This window comes from Epinephelus lanceolatus, chromosome 8 (genome assembly GCF_041903045.1).
Source record: "Epinephelus lanceolatus isolate andai-2023 chromosome 8, ASM4190304v1, whole genome shotgun sequence".
Lineage (NCBI taxonomy): Eukaryota > Metazoa > Chordata > Actinopteri > Perciformes > Serranidae > Epinephelus > Epinephelus lanceolatus.
This window is the reverse complement of record NC_135741.1, coordinates 16454984-16474374: the sequence shown is the minus strand read 5'-3', so window position 1 is coordinate 16474374 and position 19391 is coordinate 16454984. Positions and strand designations below refer to the sequence as shown.

The 19391-nt window shown below is 41.1% G+C and overlaps 1 protein-coding gene across 5 annotated transcripts in view; it reads left to right on the top strand.

The window, feature by feature from the left end:
• Positions 1-19391, top strand: part of LOC117258915 (IQ motif and SEC7 domain-containing protein 1-like) — a 133368-nt gene that overhangs the window by 11495 nt on the left and 102482 nt on the right. For 3 of the 5 annotated variants that reach the window (XM_033630156.2, XM_033630148.2, XM_033630146.2), the window contains exon 2: positions 13966-13995. The exons of the other annotated variants lie outside the window; for them this stretch is intronic. In XM_033630156.2, coding sequence (XP_033486047.1) covers positions 13966-13995 — 30 coding nt within the window. The remainder of the gene's footprint in view (positions 1-13965; positions 13996-19391) is intronic. 5 annotated transcript variants of the gene reach the window in all.

The following is a 19391-nucleotide window of genomic DNA, read 5'->3' as shown; positions in this document are numbered from 1 at the left end:
TAATGCGGCTTCATCCCAGGTGTCTGTTACAAAAACGAACTCTCAGATTGCGATCGCTCTCAGATTTCATATTCTTAGCTAGGAAGAATTCAGCATGGTGTGAAAGCAGAGCCTCATTGTGCCTCATTTGCATTTTGCCTGTATGATCTGCAAATAGGAACTTGAAGGATAAACAAGCACATACTTGAGTAACTAAGATGTGTTGATTGATGACTTTAACTAAAGCCCCCATCTGCGATCTGTGTTACGCAATTGTAGATTCAATTTAAACTACATGGTTTGGTTTCAGTGTCGACCAGTATAGTAGATTCTGATTTAGGGATGTTCCTAAAGACTCATTTCCCTGATGGTTAAATGGAAGTTTGAACTTAGACTAGTTGACTCGTCTAAAAGTAAGAAAACACTCCGAAAACAGTCAAAATTTAGAATGATTTAATCTAGAAGATTACGTATTGTCCAAAAAATATTGTGCATATCATAAGAGATGTTTGAAATTGTTAGTCAGCCAAATCGTATTTTAATGCCACTGTAATGCTGTGGCACTTTGCAACCTGCATTATAAACATTGCACATTATCCTACAAAACTATCCGAATTTGGCTAACACCAGCAGCCCACTGTCCTTGCAGGTTGATGTGGCTGTGCTGGACGTGGTTACACATTGCTCTGGTTGAGTGGTTTTATGCCAGTTTATTCTGACAGAGCCCACATACAACTTTATTTCCATTTTCCAACAAGTCAAAATACTGCCAAACCGCGCTGGTTTAACAAGATATCATCTCTGTCCCACTTTTCACCTCATTACCTCCAGGGTAGGGCAAACAGGCCAATGTGTTTCTATGGTTTTGTCTTCCTTTCTTTTTGGTGGATGCTCGTGGTCCATAAAGCAAAATTTGTCTAGGAAGACATGACTTTTCAGTGCAGATTATCTCAACCTTTAATGCGATTTTAATGCACATTAATAAAATAGTAATTTTGATAATAAGTTTAACAGGGTACCGAGTATTTCTGGTGCTGACTAGCAAGAGTAGCGATGTTTAAATAACTAGTTGACTTGATTTGCACCAAAATGACTCTTCGAGATACTCTGCAGAGTTTTTGATCACTAGTATGGAGCCATGTTTTTATGACTGTGAGTGATGCGGTACACAGTCCTGCCAATGTGCTCACAATAGAGTGCTCCAGGGATGACGTATTTCTGTAGGTGGACACGGAAGTTAGTGTCACCCTGGTTCCCTTGTCAACAAGCCAGTGGGATATTTCCATTGAATTTTGGATTATTGCAGAAAATAAGCTCTGTGGCAAACAAACGTTTAGGGTCCTCACACGTGTCACCACCACTTTTATGATTTTTGAAGCCTAAATAAAAAAGTCACAAGTAAAAAGCTGGCGTTAGGCTATAAACGAACTACACCATGGTTGCATGATTTAACATCCCTACCACAACAAGGCTCTAATGCTGTGTGTTTGGCATGATGAAGTTGTGTAGTCTCATTTAGCCACTTGTTAGCAACCACCTTTTTTATGACACAAAGCTTCAAAACTGTGGTATTTAGTGACGTATTTTATGTTTAAGAACAAAACTTGAAAGTCTCTTAAGCTGGTGTTAACCGCCATATATCAGGTATCTATCCAAACCCCCCATTGACTTAAAGACAAGAGAACATGGAGTGAAAATATACTAACTCATTTTTAGGACTCACTCCTGGGGCTCTCTATGCTCACTACTCGACAGGTGGTGGTAATGCAGCGAAATATGTAGCAGAAGAAGAAGAAGATTGCTAGCTAGTAAACATTGATATGAACAATGCAGGGTCAGAATGCTAAAAAAAATTATTTTATGTGGAAGACAGTGCATTCATTGTTTGTTAGACCTCAAGGACACGCACAGTACGTCATGGTGAGTGACACTGAATGTTAGCTGAAACTCTGTTTACAAGGAAACTCCACAAGGCAGGTTTGTACACGAAAGATGAAGCTACAGTTGCTTAGCTTAGCTTAGCTTAGCTTGGTATAGCATAGCCTAGCCTAGCCTATCTTATCTTAGTTTAACGTGAAACACAGCTTGTCATTCTCACAAGTCTGTTTGTATAACAATTAAATAAACAAATATATTTAGAGATGCTGGTAGGCAGCTTTTGTTGTCTTTTGACAGAGCTAGCTAACTGTTTGCCCTCGTATGCTAAGTTAAGTTAGCCAGTTGCAGGCGGTATCTTCATATTTATCATCTATCAATCTTCTCAACTCTGGGTGTAGAAAGTGTAGAGGAGAGCAGGGCACAACTGAACACATTTTAGTTTTGGCTAACTGTTATTAAAGTTTTTGAGATTAATTATTTTTTGTTTTATTCTAACAACATGCATGTCTCTGCTACAAATCAACAGTTGTTTTTTTTCTTCTTCTAGAACTTACCTTTTGTCTACAATTGTAATTGTACAATTGTAAATGTTACAACATGTACCATGGGTGGGGTTAACTGTTACAGGCAGAGGGTTAGCTGTAACACATGGAAAAGTCTGTTTAACACAATTAGATCAATACAATTCTATCTATATACTATAGGTTGATACTGTCTATGGATCTATCTATGGTAGATATCCAAACAACTGTAAATCCTTCATCTAACCACCAATACTTGTATATATTTAAGCAATATCACACGAGATGGAGTGATGTTATACTCGTATATCGTCACGGCTCGGCCTCGTGCCGAAGACAATCACAGCCGTGACGATATACGAGTATAACATGAGCTCAAGTGTGATATTGCTTTTATACAACAGTTCAACAGTTAAATAAGCAAGGCTGATTAAGAAATGTTGAAAAATGAGGACAAAATAGATAATTTAAGCATTTTATTTGTCTTCCGCCAACAAAAATAGTTCCCTCAGGACTCCGCTGTCACCGTTGCTATGTAACGCAGACATGGTGCTCCAGGCACTTACTCTTTATACACATTTATCTGCACATTTCCATTAATTGTGCAGCTGGTGAAATAAGTCTCTGGTGACTGCATGGTGGACTGTCGCTTCACAGGCACAGCCGACTCTGCCTTCTGATCTGACAGTATGTTGCTCCATCGTTTCCTGCTCTCCATGGATGGCTTCCAGTAGCTTTTTAACGAGCTCTCAGACCTGCAAGACAAAAGTTATATTTTAGGGCCCAACTCCTAATTAGAAGACTAACTTTACACATAGGCTACGTTAAAACAACATCATACCTGTGCCCACTCACTGTCATGATCTCCCTAGCTTCAAGACCCGCATCTGACAGCTTCTGTATGGCAGTCGTCCTAAGGCTGTGATTGGTGTAGATAGCTGTTGTCCCCGCCTCTTTAAACTTCTTCGGCAGCATCTGTGCGAGTGAGTTTATTCCCAGGGGAACTTTAGTGTACCAGATATTGTCTGTGAGCTGCTGTCATCCTGGGCTTCAGATAAAGTGCATTTGCATCTGGTGGAAGTTTGTTTAAGTACTTTTCCAGGGATGCAACGCAACTGCTGACCTAACTGACACTAACCATCAGTTTTGATTTGATTGTTGATTGCAATCAGCTGTGAGGCAGAGTGATACATACACAGTGAAATAACCGTGATGTTGTACTCCAGTATCGTCACGGTTTTACTGTCTCTCGACCAATCAAATTACTCGGTCGGAACTAACTGTTGTATATTGTATAATATATTTTTTTCTTTTCATCCGTGAAGATTGATGGATAGATGTATGTAGATACCTATCTCTCCATCTACATCTGGGGAAGGATAGGTATCCATAACGCTGGAGAGTCACATGGCAGATGCTGTATGACTTCGCCACTCCTCTTATAAACCTATTGCTATCCACATCCCTACATCCCTGGCACCAACAGGACCTCCCTACTCACTCCCCTATCTTTTCATATCTCACTTTGAAAGAAAGGAGTAAAAATGAGCTGTTTTTGTTTCATTATTGCTGTACACTATAGGCGGTTTAGTTGTAATGATGTGTTACTAATTAACCCCGCTGTGTAGAAATTTTATCAAGCCTAGCTAAAACTTGCTCATTCAAAATGGAGCTATGTTTTAGGCAACAAGATAGTTATTAAGATGATGTTTGGTTGGTTTGATTGGTTGTTTTGGTCAGAAGCATGAAAAGATCGATCCTTTTTAACCATGAGTCCTTGTTACAATTTACTCTGCAATAGGAGGTTCCCCAGGCTCCCCTACAAAAATGTTTCCCAGAATGTGAAAATATTTTTCAATTAGCTAATTAAAAGAATAGTACAGACTGTAATAGAAACTGTGTTTTTCTTAAATTGCTTTAGTCATAGAAATAGGATAAGATTTTCATTTTATTTCCATGGCTATATTGCTGTCAAATGCTATAATTCCCCCAGAATACAGAAACACAAAAAAACATAATACCATAGAAAGTATTTAACTTGTTTGTTTACAAAGTTGGGTTTGTTCTCAGAAAGAAAGCTAACACAACTTTCTGTGATACACGGTATAATGCAACCTAAAATGTTCCAATTTTCCTATTCTGTTAGTTTGTGAGGAAAGTCCAATACAGTAAATTTGATACACACTTTGTTTACTTTCCATCCATTTTACTTTAAGCTAACTAAACCCCCAAATCTCTTTCCACTCTCCTTTATCATTACAAACTGTGATCAACACTAAAGCAGCACACTTGGATGGGCCACGAGGCCAAAGTACGGTCGCTTGTTCATTCTTTATTTCTTCACAGTTGAACCAATTATCCGCCTTGCAGCTGTCAAAACCAGCTGATGCAGCAGCTGAATCGAAGGCAATTTGTAGCATAGTACCTGTGGAGAGCTGTTTGAAAGGCTGCCACTAGTTTTCTGCCAAGTGGGAGTGCGGCGTGGCGTGTGTATGTGTGGCTCGCACAAGGTGGAGGCTGAGTCAACAGCTAAACACAGATGAGGAGCTGCTGCTCACACATCTTCTTAGTCATCACGATCAGATGTCAAACACGGACTCACTCACAGCTGGCTGGGCCTTTGACAACTAATATTTGTGCTGAAAATTCTGCAGGACGTAGTTTGGAGTCGGTTTGTGCTGATTCTTGTGTCTCGTTTGTGCGGTTTCTTACATAGCTGACATGTCAACCTTCAGTGAGCTGAGTGAGTGACTTGCAGGTTTAAAAGTTTCCATTGCTTACACTGTTACAGTAGGTGTTGGACTGTAACCTGCGTGTTTGCACTCTGGCTGCCGGTGTGCACGGCTGTTTGTGTTCTGTGAAGCCCCGGAGATTTCAAGGGCTGATCTAAATCCAAGCAATATGTTCAGGAATGTAGCCAGAGCGAAAGTTTTCTTGTAGCCGGCTTTCTGTCTTAGGTCAAGTTCCTGCTAGAGTCGAGCACGGAAGAAAGTACAGTCTACCTTTTCAAGCGTGTCAAGAATCTGAGATTCAGAGATTCTATTGAAACAGTATATTGACATTACTGAATTATATTTGCATTGAAATACTGAGAGTGAATAGAGCGTGGTAAAGTATTGCCACCAGGTTTTTCTGGCCTGAAATAACAGCATAGTCACCTTGGCATGCAGAATCTAAATGCAGCTAAGGCAGATGAAATGTCTTCCAAAGGCTCATCAATACAGGCACCGCTCCCGGCTTGACAACAATACTGATGAGTGACAGAGTCAGTATATCAATTCTTAAAGGTCCAGTTCCTCTGTCGGTGCATTTCATGCTCCCTGGCATTTGTCTGAATAATATATTGACTATTAGGGTAGCGTCAGGTGAGTACACGATGAGAAATGGCAGTGGGCAGAGCAGGTGGATTGTTTTAAGCAGTTTTTAGCAGTATGTACAAGTATGCATGTGTGTGCAAGTGTGTGTGTGTGTGTGTGTGTGTAAAGGACCGCAGGGCCAGACAGCCAGTGGGGGTCAAGCACCAGTAACTCCTTAGAGATACATAATTTGACAGCACCATGCGAAGCAAACCAGCACAAAGGACTGGACTGACTCATTAGATCTGCTTAGCCAGACATTTCTGCCTGTAATTAGTTGCTGATTAATACAGTTATATGAACGCTACACTTGTGTGGCGCACGGAAGAGCCTAACACATGATGAATGCCCCTCATTTAGGCACTGGACTGAGAAAAAAGTCCAAGGGAAGCAGACATAATGGCACGCATGCACCTCATCAGACGGGCAAGAGCAAAATCTACATCAAATGCTGAGACATCCTTTAACACGACTGCAGAATTCTCTTTTGAGATAAATGGATCTCATAAAATACTCACAATAACTATGAAATACTACACAAGAGCGCCAAGCTTCACAGTGTTTCTCTGTGGAACCTGTCAGTGTGAATGAGCTGTTATAGCAGACCGCAGGTTCAAGTCATTGATCACTCGGTGACATTGTTGTGAATTGAGGCCAGAGCCACAAAATTGCGAGAAGTGCTGTTCTGTTTTCAGTTGAAAGTTTTGTAAATTCAGCGTTACTTCGGCTGTGATTTATTCTTTTTCATGACAGCTCGGAGGGGTTTGTTCGCTAAAGCTCGGAGCGTTTCATGGCTGTCACGGTTGCCGCTGCGTGACACAGTATATTCAGTAAACCCAATAACTGTTTGGGTAACTTTGGAAATAACTCTGGTCTAAGCAGTTCAGTTAAGGACTCGGTAAAGTTCATAATGGAATCCCTGCTGTTAGCTTCTTCCAGCATAGTCAAAGATGAAGTTGGTGGGGCTGCGTATGCTGATTTCTAAATTGAATGATGCAAAGTATTAGGTAAAAGGAATGTAAAATAACTAGAGAAACGTGTAACACAGCAATGTTTTGCATGCAATGTGATCTCCGACGCACACTTAAAAAAAACATCCTATTTGAAAAACATGTCATCAATCACACACACCTCAGACAAACTGTAATTACCTCTGATTTTCTCTCAAATTCAGGAAAGGAAATAGCCACACATTTATTTCCTTTATTGCCTTAGCACTCTGCTTACTTCTTATTGCCATAATAAGGGTGGTAATGTGATGAAGTGCTAGAAGCCATTTCTTCAAGGCTTAACCCTACTCAATATTTTACAGAGAAAAACAAATAATGGGTTTATAATTACATTGGAGCTGGTCTTTTCTGAAAGAGGCGAGGGAAGTAAAACAGCTTTAGGGGGAAAGTATCCAAGCTTTTCTAATACACGGTACTATGTTTGGAAGTACAGAAATGCTCATGCTGAAAATAGGCTACATACAAAACGGGGATGCATGGGCAGCAAGATGTTGATGTGTGAATTATTGCAGCTGTGTGGCCCACAGTGTATGATGTTCCGGTTTATTTGAAGCCGAGCAGGGAGCTATGATTAAATAAGCAGACTGGTGCGTTTCTGCAGTCGTGTCCAGTTGCACTTACTCTTGCAGAAAGGCAGATTGATAAACTCTGAGTCAGCATTTTTTTTGCACTGGGTGTGCCCTCTGTCCGTTTCCTCCCTCACAACAGGAAACAGGCTGTCCTCATTGCAACAGAGCCACAGGAAAAAAGGGGCACAGATGTACCATGCAAAGGGCACATACACAGACGCACAGTTAAACACAGTGAGTTAAAGGGCAGGTGACATAACAGGAAAGACAGCAGCGTAGGATTTGGTTGAAAGAAGCTAACTAGGTTCAGGTTTTAATTCTGCCACCGGAGATTTTGCTCTTCGGTGGGCCAACGTGGGAGAAACCAGTCTCACAGCTTGTGGAGGCCATCCTGTGGAATGATACCTCCAATGGGATTTGGCATTTCATGCATTATTTAAAAGGCTTTAGCGATGCACCTGAAAGAACCTCAGTAGCCAGTGTTTCTGCGCAGTGCAGAAGAAAAAGGGTTTAATGTGAATTCTAACGTTCACATTTCCATCATCATCAGGGTGATAAATTCTAACCAAGACTTAAATGTGGAATTCATCTGTTTCATGACGAGACAAATGAGCTTTGTCTAGACCGCAAGCAAAATGAATTAATACTTCATCAATGTGCCTGTCTCATATGATCATACATTCTGGAAGACCTGTTTCACTTCGTCTTAACCCACTGTGTTCCAAGGTTGGACCAAAAGTGTAGCAGTTTACCTCAAATCCAATTGGCACAACTCCTACTGAGCTCTATCGATTCTGTTCCACTCAAAGAAGCAACTCATGCAAATTGCAGTACTGCAGGTATAACGAATTTGATGAAAAGAAGATAAATGAAAAAGTACGCCTCTGTTGTCACTGCGGCCTTAACTTAACAAGCCAGAGGCTCAGAAATCAAGTGCATAAAAGTGATGAAGTTCTGCTTGAATACCAATGACTGATGACACCTCACACTGGCTGTGGTTACAGAGACAATATTTCTCCTGTCTCATTAAAGTCGTTCCGGTTAGAGATCCCAGCTGAACTGTTAACATGGATGCTAAATAAAGTGATCTGATGAGACGTGTGTTAACATGCCTCAAAGCATTTAATGAGAATAAAACTTTTTTTTTTGACTTGTGCAAAGTTGTTCCGCCCGTTGTAAAGTCTAATCTCATCTGCCGGAAAAGTAACAGAAGAAAAAATAAGTTTTCAAACCTTATAGATAAAGTATAGAGGAAGAAAAAGTGGTTCTGCCTGTTAATACAATTTAGTAGTAAGTAACATAAGTGTAACCAAGATTATTTTCTGTAGCTACAAAGGACAAATATCCCTTAAACACCTCATAAGCAGACTGTTGGTTGACGTTACAATTTACAGATGGTCCCTAAAGTCTCATGTGCAGGCTACGACTACTGGCTATTTCACATGGCAGCCTGTAGCAACAACATTACCTAAGGCTACTGTTTTAAAATCAAGAATACATTTATTAATCAGAGCACTCACAAAAGAACGTAGCACTAGCAGAGCAATACATATCTGGTAACACTTTACTTGAAGGTATCGACATAAAGGTGACATGACACTGTCATAACTATGACACTGTTATGAACTTGTCATAAACATTATGTACATGTCATAAACCTTTATGACTGCTGTCATTAAGTGTCATTCGGTTTTTGTAATGACAGGTTGACATTGTTTGTTTTGTCTTGATTATGACACCTTGACATCAATCAAAGTGACATTACCAGAAGCTGTCTTTGTCATGACAGGTTGACATTAAATTTGTTTGGGATGTCCCTGTAATGACAACTTGACATTAACCAGGATGACATTACCACAGAATGTCTTTATGTTAATGTCAAGATGTGATAAAAAGGACATCCCAAACAAATTTAATGTCAACCTGTCATGACAAAGACATCTTCTGGTAATGTCACTTTGATTAATGTCAAGGTGTCATAATCAAGACAACCCAGACAATGTCAACTTGTCATTACAAGAAACAAATGACAGCAGTCATAAACGTTTATGACATGTACATAATGCTCACGACAGTGTCATGTCATAGTTATGACAGTGTCATGTCACCCTTATGTAGATACCTTCAAGTAAAGTATTACCAAATATCTTTTAAATTTATTGCAATTCTGTGTCAAAATCAGCAGAGGGAGGCACATAGAAACAGTCATTACGGCATGTCGTGTCACGGTCAGAGTCACCTAATGTCACCCCTATGTGGGACAAACGTGCAGAAAGAATATATTTATTCCCACCAGAGATAAACGTGCAGATTAAGTATTACATGGTTATTAGGTGCTAATATTTTACTACTGAATGATTTATCAGGGGTTTATACCACCCCTCTCATCCAAGGGCTTTATGTGAGGCATTTTATTCTGACTGGGCTATTATTCTGGTTATTGGTGGAATATTAGGGTCCATGTAATTGCACCTACTTTGTCTATCTGTCTTCTGTACAGCACGACAGTCTTGCTGAATGTACTAAACTAAAAATCTAGCCATGACCCAGATCAAGATTAGTGCAGATAAGTAGTGGTGGTTTGTAGTGGCCTTTCTGCAGGACAGAGGAGCTGTCCAGGGTTCTGACCACTTCTTCATTGCCCTGGTTTGTTCTGAGGATGTTCGGTGCCAGCAGCATAAAAGACGGACATATCATTCAGCAAAACATCTGTGAAATATGGTCTTCGGTCAGATCATTTTTTTTCTGTGATGCATTGTATACGCAGCCAATCGATAGCTCCAGTAATTGCCATTGGATCTGAACTGCAGCATGTGTGTCAATGAATCTCATCCTACCACTGCATTATATTGACCCAGCTCTAGTTTTCACCTCAACCTAATTCCACAGTTGTAATGGGGTTTGCTCTAATGAAAACACCAGCAGTATCAAGTTTGTTCTGTGCTTTATGGAATAATCAAAGGATGCTCGGACGTCTTTATGGATATTTACCAGACAATAGGAAGGACATGTTTAAGTAATGCGAGAGATTCTGGAGTGAAGATGGTGCACGGCAAACGGAAAAGAAAAACAAACTAAGAGTGATGAGAAGGGAGAAAAAGATCACTCAGCCCAACAGAGAATTAGACACAGCATTATACAACAGAGAGGGTCATTATTTCTTCAAGCCAAGCCAACAAAACGCTGAACAGTACATCCCATCTAGGAAGAACCTTTGCAGCTACAGTACCTAATGGTATAGTCAGTCACTGTACTGCCTTTTCACCATGAATACCTCATTGTTTTCTCCATGTGAAAAGTGAAAAAAAGGCAAGAAGGGGGCTCATAAATTTGCCCTGATGCAGCCATGCAGTAGCTTTATTGCCCCTTTGTGCTGTGGTTCACAGAACGGGCTACATTTTATTTCTCTGGTGTAAAGAGTACTTTCCTTGCTGTTTGAGTGCCATTTAGTGCAGTCTATTTCTAAAAGTGCCGATGAAATTTAATGACAGAAACGGAAAACACAGGGTTTAAGACATGATAACATACATGGAGCCGGATGTGAATCTGAATGATGATTTGGTGTCTGTGTCCTCTGAGTTACCTGGGGACATATTCACGTCACAGAAGCTCCAAGTAGTCCGAGCTGAGGAGTGATTTCGGAAAATTCTCAGAGCATCTCTGTCAGTGTGGTTGACCTGTAGCAATGTACGACACATTCTTTTAAAAGCTGATTCATTGATCGGAAAAAGAAAGACATCCAGTGGAATTGAAATTGAACTGCATCACAATACAAGACTGTGAAAGTGCTCTAATTGTTTTTGTGATCTCTCTGCTGATGGAAGGTTGAGACAGACCCAAGTCATCACTACGGCACTGTTGCATCTTCCAGTTGCCAAACATCTCAGCGTCCCAATCACTTTCATTTCTGGCGTTACAGTTCTGTTGTGTGGGTTGGGAGATGTGAGCGCATCTCTAATGAGATCGACCGCAAACATTGTCTGTGCATGATCTAATCTGTAGCGTTTCATTTAGTAACTGTCATTCAGTATCTGGAGAATATTTCTCCTGCCTATTTGTCTTTCTGCCATTTTCTCCTCTGCTTAATCTTGTGTCTTTTAAAAGTCCTCCATACTACTAACAGTTATTCACCTTAGGAGCACTTTTAAGGGCTAAGATACACTGTGAATAACTTTCACCGTTGTCAGTAATATGTCTTAACTGCAAGGGAAATGTTTAGAAAACATCATAATTGTAAGAGTTTTCTTATAATTTCATCACTGAAGGCAACTTTTTGTACTAGAAATCTACGTCCCCTTATCTCTCCACTGATTTGGCTGTTATCAGGCCATTAATGGCAGTTATCAGTGGTGGTAAGCGTCATAGATATGGGTAAGTACGGGCCTGCCACATCTACTATTATGTTGAGAACACTGTTATCAGGCCATGAAATAAGACCTTCAGTCCAAAAGGGCGTTCATGAGATTGCATATAGACAGCATAAAGGGTGGGAGTGGGAAGGAGGGTAGAGTCAAACACTGGACCATGTGAGAGGACCAGATTAGAGTCCCGTGTGAAACCAATATTTATGCTCAACCATGATCTTTTTCTAAACCTAACCACGTCTTTCTGGTGCCTGAACCAAAGTCAAGTGAAAGTGAAATCTATTGAAGTGGTAACAGCCATTAAAGGGGATGATAATAGCCTTCTGAACCTACCAGTGGGAGGAGAAGGCCCCTGCTGACTCATATCTATGAGGCTTATAACCACAGATAACGACCATTTAAGGGGCTGATAATGGCTTTGTACTAAAATATATACCCATGATATCCATAAATATACAAGTCTCCACAAAAGCACCACTAAATCAACACCTTATTACACGTGCAACACAATAGGCCTTTATCACAGTACACATTTTGTGTTATTTATTGATTTCCCCCAGTCTTAATCAACATATAAACACAGGAATCACCTGGATAATCCTGTATGATTATGTGTAAGTGCCACTTATCATTGATTAGTTTGTTTTATTGTTAGATGGTTTGACTTGCTACAGTACAGAGAGAAATATATTAAGTGTAATGCTGAAGAGGTTGTTAAATATGTGAGGTTACTTTGTTCTTGTATATTTTGACCTCTGCGAATATGTATTGTGGTCCTGTGTGGCTACTGTACGTATGTGACGAATGAACAGGAAGTGACGCTTTTATTGTGGAATTTTCAGCTTGAGAAAATAAACAATTGTGGCGGAGCAACAGGGTTGTTTTAACGTCTGTTGGCGTTGCTACCAAGCCAACTTAACACGTAAAGCAGTCTCCTGTCATCATTAAGATGTGGTTATTTATAGAGGTGAACTGAGACAAAGATGAAAACAATGCATCTTAAATATAGCATAACATGTGGTCCATCACTTTGGCGTGGTGAGCAGCTCTAAATACTACAATACCCATGAACCTTGGCTGTCCTAGCAACAGAGAAAAAAGCCAGTGCCATAGTTGAGTGAGTTGATTTAAGTTGCAGATTGTAATATCAGTTTTTTCTCTCAACAGTGTAATCCTTAGCTGCCGCTCATCATTAGCAGCACTAATAACAGAATTTTAAGCTTCATGATTGGATGTTTGGTGCTGAAATGCACTCTGGGAGTCCGAGTTGACTTCTTCTACCATCAACTTTTCATTGAAGAGCCAAAAATAGCTTCAACCACTTCTAAACTCTGTACCAGGACCCTGAAACTGAAGCAGCTAAACGGAATTCAGCAAGCAGTTATCGTGTTACTTACACCTGTCATTTTGCTAGTTACATGTCTTATATGAAAAAGGCTTATTGTAGTAGTGTTTAAGGCCATAGACTGTGTATAAAGATGGATGACATCTCGATCGCCTCCTGGTGGCTGGCTGGAGTATAGGTTATAAACCCCGCCCCCTCTGGGTGGGACTTGGGCTGAACTAAAAGATCAAAGTACACGTCAAATAAATGTTTCAGCTAATGTATGTTTCAGTGTTCATTTTTCTGATAAGTTTGTTATTTGATGCTATAAAAGGGGGATGTGACATCATCGTTGATTGCTGTGTGTGTGTGTCAGTCAGTGTGCTCGTGATTGAATTGAGCCAATGGCGCTGAGGAAGAAGAAGAGGAGGTGCGTCTTTCATCTCCATATACAATCGATTTTTAAGACTAAGGGCTGTTACGCTTTGATCACCCTTGTTTTCTCTGATTAGGGGTCACAGTGATAGAAACTCCTACTCAATCCAATACTTTACAATCACAAACTACGGCCTTAAAAAATGACCACAGAGTTTAATCAGCACCAGCTTTTTGTTTCTGCAAAGACAAGATGCTGCATTCATAATAAGCACTGCGCTGCCACAGGAGACAGTGTTTACACACTCAGTAGAATATCAATGTATGATTTAGTAAATGTCACTAAGTTATAGCTGGAATTTGAAGTGTGGCCGTTTCTAAGGATGACACATTGATCTGTTTCAAAGTGTCGCACCCCTCCGTGCCAGTTAGATAAACCTTGCTGCTGTAATGAAGTTGCTGAATCAAGTGATGGTGCTCAATGAGGCGTTTTGTTACTGTACATGTCTTTAGCTCACCAACATACTGCAGCATTCTTGATCCCACCTGCTCGACAAAATCAATGAACCAGTGTTTTTTTGTCTTCCAGGTCTGAATGTGACTCGTCCAGAATGGTGAGGTATGTCAATGTTACTCGATCTACACCTGCTCAGGACTGTGCACCTGCCTGCATTTTGTAGATACTCTCTCTTAAAACACTTCTAAGTCTGTGCCTTTTGGTTGGCAAGGCTTTGGTGGAGACATGGTGTTTATGTAAGTCTTTTGATTTGAGTGTGTCAAGCCGAATATCCTGGCATCATGGTGCGAGCCAGAGTGAGTGGTTTTTGTCCATCTGAAGGATTGAGGCAGGCCTGATGTGGTGTTATTGGTGTTTGTGGATATTACAGTGTGGAGGAAATGATGAGATTTTATGTCAAGCTGCAGTCCAAGGTCGCATTCCTCTGTAGTTGGCTTGTTCCCTGTGTGAACCTCAGTGGCTGGAGATTTGTAGGGGTGTCTCCGCTGAGTTAAGACGTGGGTTGATTTAAAACTGTAACGTGAATCTATCATTGCTTTGAGAGCGGCTAAGAAATATGGCTTGCGTGTCGAGAGTAGATAGGCTTCTCTCACTGGTAAACACACTCCTTATCTGCAGCTTCTCTCTTTAGGGATGACTCGCTGTGGGATCCAAACAGCCTCTGCCTCTGTAGCTGTGTATTAAGGGCCCGCCAGTGTCTAGACAAGTTGAGCAGAGTGTAGCCGAGCCTGTCCCGTGTTTTAGTGAAAATTTTCCAGGCCATGTCTGTTCTTTCCTGAGGTGCTCGGCTGTCTGCGCTCCCCAGGCCGCTTTTATTCTGCTCTAAATGTCCTATAACAAATCTGAAGCGAATCCAGTGGGCCACAGCCTGGAGATGTGTGCCAGTCTTTGTCTTTGTACCGTCACAGTAAATGTGTGTATGTGTGTGTGTGCGCACACTAGAGAAATGTGCATGTGAAGTTTGTCTGCCACTCAGTAGCAGGCCCACCAACAGCAGTGTACAAAAGGAAAGAAAGAATTCTTGTAGAAAATAGGTTATATCAAAATTTCATATGAATCAGTTGAATGAAAATACCTTATCAATGTTTAATGGGTTTTTTTTAGGGTTTGGTAGGTTGCCTTTTATTAATCACACTCAAAATATCTGCATGCTGTAATCAATGCTACTTGAATATTTAGAAGTCGGAGAGTGTTTTTTATTTATTAAGTGTTGCCTCAGGTGAAATCACTGGCAGACAAAAGAGGGATTTTCTGAAATAACAAACAAGCCAGTGTTCAGTTATGTACATCATTAAGAGTTGCTTCACAATGGAGAATTACCTCTCAGACTTACTGTCATATAAATACAAATATTTACTGTAAAACATGATCCAAAACAGGAAAAAGTGTTATTTAACACTCTTTTTCACCTTCAGTTTGACTGTTGGGCATCATGATGACCAAATCATAATTGACTGGCCCAATCATAACCTAGCATCTGGCCGGCTCAGACCAACAACACGTCTGTGCTCCATTGATTCAGATTTCCTTCATTTTCAGGCAGGTTTTGTGGATTTGGAGCTAAATGTTGTGCCTGGGGCACGTCGTGTATTAATGATACTCATTACCTGGAGAGGTTGGGAAAAGATATACGTTTCTTCCCTGTTCCAAAACCAAAATCAAACCCTGAAAAGTGTAGGGTTAGCTAGTTAGGTACTGAAGATATAGCCTACTGAATGTATGCTTTGGCTTTTTAATGATTATAACAGTGAAACAAAGACCGACCCTGCTGTACAGGAACCAGTTAAGGGAGGCAGGGAAACTTTGCTGATATTCAACCAGCTGTGTGGAGCACTGGGGTGAAGCCAAACACCGTTCATTTGCACATACTGCGATGCCACACAGCTGGCTCAATATCAGCAAAGTTTCCCTTTATATTCATTGTCTTGTGTGTCGATCAGCAGTGATGTGGTGGTTCACTTTGACACTGTGATCTGTAGCCTATAGTTCGGCTTTAGCTTCTAACTATCTTTGTCTTTTTAACCTGTTGTTGCTGCTGAGTCAGTTTGACATCCTGGATATATCCTTCAAACACAGACTGTAGACCCCTCTGTCTGCTTCTCTCTGGAATCACTCTTTCATTTCCCAAAAATATGATACTATTTCCTCAGGGAGTGCAGTTAGTTACAGTGTGGGGTCCATGTTTACTCTGACAGCTTGTCGGACTACCACAAAGGGGCGGGGCTTAGCAAAGGGTCAACTGTAAATTAGTCTGGAACTTCTCTGTTCATTTTCATTTTCTAAGGGGCGTTACTGATGGGTTGTTGACATGTGACATAGGGCTTAGTGACCAGTGCCGAGGTTTGCCTGGTGTAGATGGCCAATCAGAACCCTCTGTGTGTTGTAATCCGAGCTTCTCTGTTTGTTGTTGTAGTATACAGTACAGAGTGTATGCATGTTAGTGCATGTAAGTCCCTGTGTTTGTATCCCACTGGCTATTCGCTGCTGCTCCGCACTGCACTCATACAGCAGTTACCACTGATGTTGGGACAGCTGCATCACAGAGCATAGCACCCAACCTCCAGCTACCCACCAGATTAACACCTTCAGCTCTGTCAGCGCTGTTACACTTATTGGCGTTGTTTGTGCTGTTAGCACCGTTAGCTGCTAGCTGCCATGTCAGCCTGTTAAGATCATGTGCAGACAACCTGGATCAGACTCTGGATTGTAGATAGGGTCTAAATTTCATATACAGCTCCTTTAAAATTTGGCCAAGTCATGCTCAAAGTACAGCAAACACATCTTTATCTCAAGAAAAGCTTTAAGTTCAGTGGATCTTCTTTTTATGTTCAGTTCCTTCAATACTGACATGATAGCAGCTTCAACAGAAAGTGTCACATTAGCTGCAACCGTCTTTGTTGTTTTCGAAAATGCCTCCGCAGCACTTCTCTTTACCGTCTGTATCAAAAACACACCCCATATTAGATAAACAATTGTGACCGGGCTGGCACGTCTCAGGCCGCTGGAAATCTGTCTCAAGTGTAGGGGTACGAGACGCATCTGCCAGAGCAAATAAAAGATGAGCTTGCAAATTCATCTGGTTCTCAGGCAATCATGTTGTGGCTGACACGAGTGCAGTGTGCAGTGTCGTGCACAGTATTTTGATATAATACTCTGTATTATCCCCCAGCCCACTGTAATGAACGTTACCTGGAAAATGGTTTCCATACCATAACAGTCGTTATGATGCTTTATATGTACTGATACTAGGAGAAGGTTCTCTGTGTTATCATGAAGTGCATTTTTTGCCATATCTCGCTGGTGCTGCTGCTGATGGTAGAGTCGAAATCTAAAAGCACAGCAGTGGAAATGGAGGACAAGGCTTCAGAGGCAAACAATCCCATCTCACCAAATTGATGCTTTGATGTGGTTGGAAACCTTCCAAATGGCAGCAGCCCTCTGCATATCGTTCTTGGTTGTGAATTTGGCCACGGTTCCTAGAATCTTCCCCTCATTAATATGAAGCGTGGTGTGCCAAGACTGTTACTTTGCTACTGTATACGCCGAGGTTTCGATCCTCACGTGCACATCTCCGCCAGCACATTTTACGTCACGTGACTTGTTTGGCAGCTGCATACATGGGTTGGATGCAAAAACCATGATATTTCTGAATTAAAGTGATTGCTGACTTCTGCTCAGCTTTGAGCGAAAAGACATGATGGCACTGATCCCGCAAATTAGTGAGAAGCCTCAAGAGCAGCTCGTCTTCCACCGTGTCAGGTGCAGCTGGAGATACTGCGGCAACGTTAGGCTGCTCAACATCTCCATCAAAATAGCGAGGCTGAACATGTAAACTAGACTAGATGTACACAAAATTTTATGCAAGACTGATAGTGATTGTAAAACAGTTTATTAAATTGTGTGTAATAGGGCAATAAAATAGGAAGTAATAAAAGACTATACAAGTGGACGAATAAATCTATCAATAAACAGCAGTTAGACAAAGACATTACATAATTAAAAAGAATAAAGAGTGCTGGAATAAAGACGTCACAAATAAATCAGTCTGACAATAATACATTGAAAGGGCAATCTGTAATAACTACACTGAATTATAAAAATGGATGTATTAAAGAGAAGGTAAAACTTAAATAGTTGGTGGAGTTTCAAGTTAATCTCACAAAAACCCTACAGCCTTTACAGGTATTTTTTTGTAATTCAGAATTTTAATTAAAAAGATGTCTCCCTATTCACTTTTCAATTTGCCAAATGATTATTTATATGGCAGTCTTGGGGCTTTGCTGATGTGCTGGTGATGCACCGAGAGCTCTCATTGGTTTCACCATCACAGCACCAGTAAATGAGAGCTGTTGTTTTGTACGTCTCAGTGCAGATCAGCAAAGTGGCTCCACTACAAAGCTGCATTCATTAACAACATACCATAGAAAAAAGGTTCATTAGCATTCAAAAAATACGACATTAATAACCAGATAAGTGCTGCTTGTCCTATATACATGAATGAATCTTGTTCCTCCTCCGACACTGTGTTATGTAGTTAATTATGGAAGCAAGGGAAGGTCGTAAGGATTTGGATCTTATGAGTGACTGAATGCCTGATTGTGAAATGTAATCACCACTAAGTACTCAAAGCTGGGATAGGCAGAATATGGAAAGGGAAAACAACAGCAGAATTTGTAAATACACCCCCCTCTCTATCCTAAGCTCGTCCTACCAAACAACGATGGGCATGTGTGTGTGCCTCATACAGTGACCCAAAGTTTCCCATACATTGATTTATTTAATATTAGTTAATCTCTGTGTTTATCAGGCCACTAATGAGACAAAAATGAGCAAGCTAACCACTCCACAATCCCGCCGCCTCACTCCCAGCTGCTGTGGGATGCTTCCCTCCGAGGCAAGTGTGCATTAGCTCAGGAAGGGGAGCTAGAGATGGCAGCTATAGCGACTCAAATTTGGCCAGCACAAACGCCCCAGCTCCGGTGGTCATAGTGTGCTGGTGGCCAGATTTTAAACTATGCAACAGCAGCATCAGAACACCATAACAGGTGAGGTGGTCTGTAGCGGCGGGGAGTGAGGCGGAGAACACAGGCTCTATGCTCATGGCTCAGCTAACGTTAGCTACATAAACATGAACTTGAAGCCGCAGCCATAAGCCTTTGGCTCCGGTTAGCAGAAGGCTAAACTGTTAGCAGCATTTTCTCTCCATCTCTGAAACACTTTGCCAATATTGCCACGTTTCATTGTGTTTCCTGTCAGACTCTCTTTTAAACTCTTGTCTTTTGGGTTGCTTTGCAGTGTAGACAGCCAGTGCTGTAATCGCAACTTTCTCTGGCAATTGAATCAGGCTTTCACCGAAGGGACGTGCACGCGCATTTGTAGAAAAGCCAACAGGAACGTCCTCTCTTTGAAATGACCTGTGATTGGCTGAAGTCTACTGTCGAGGCTAGAGTTTCTAAAGCTTGAAAACAGAGAAAGGTGCCGAGGAGGACGCCAAGAGG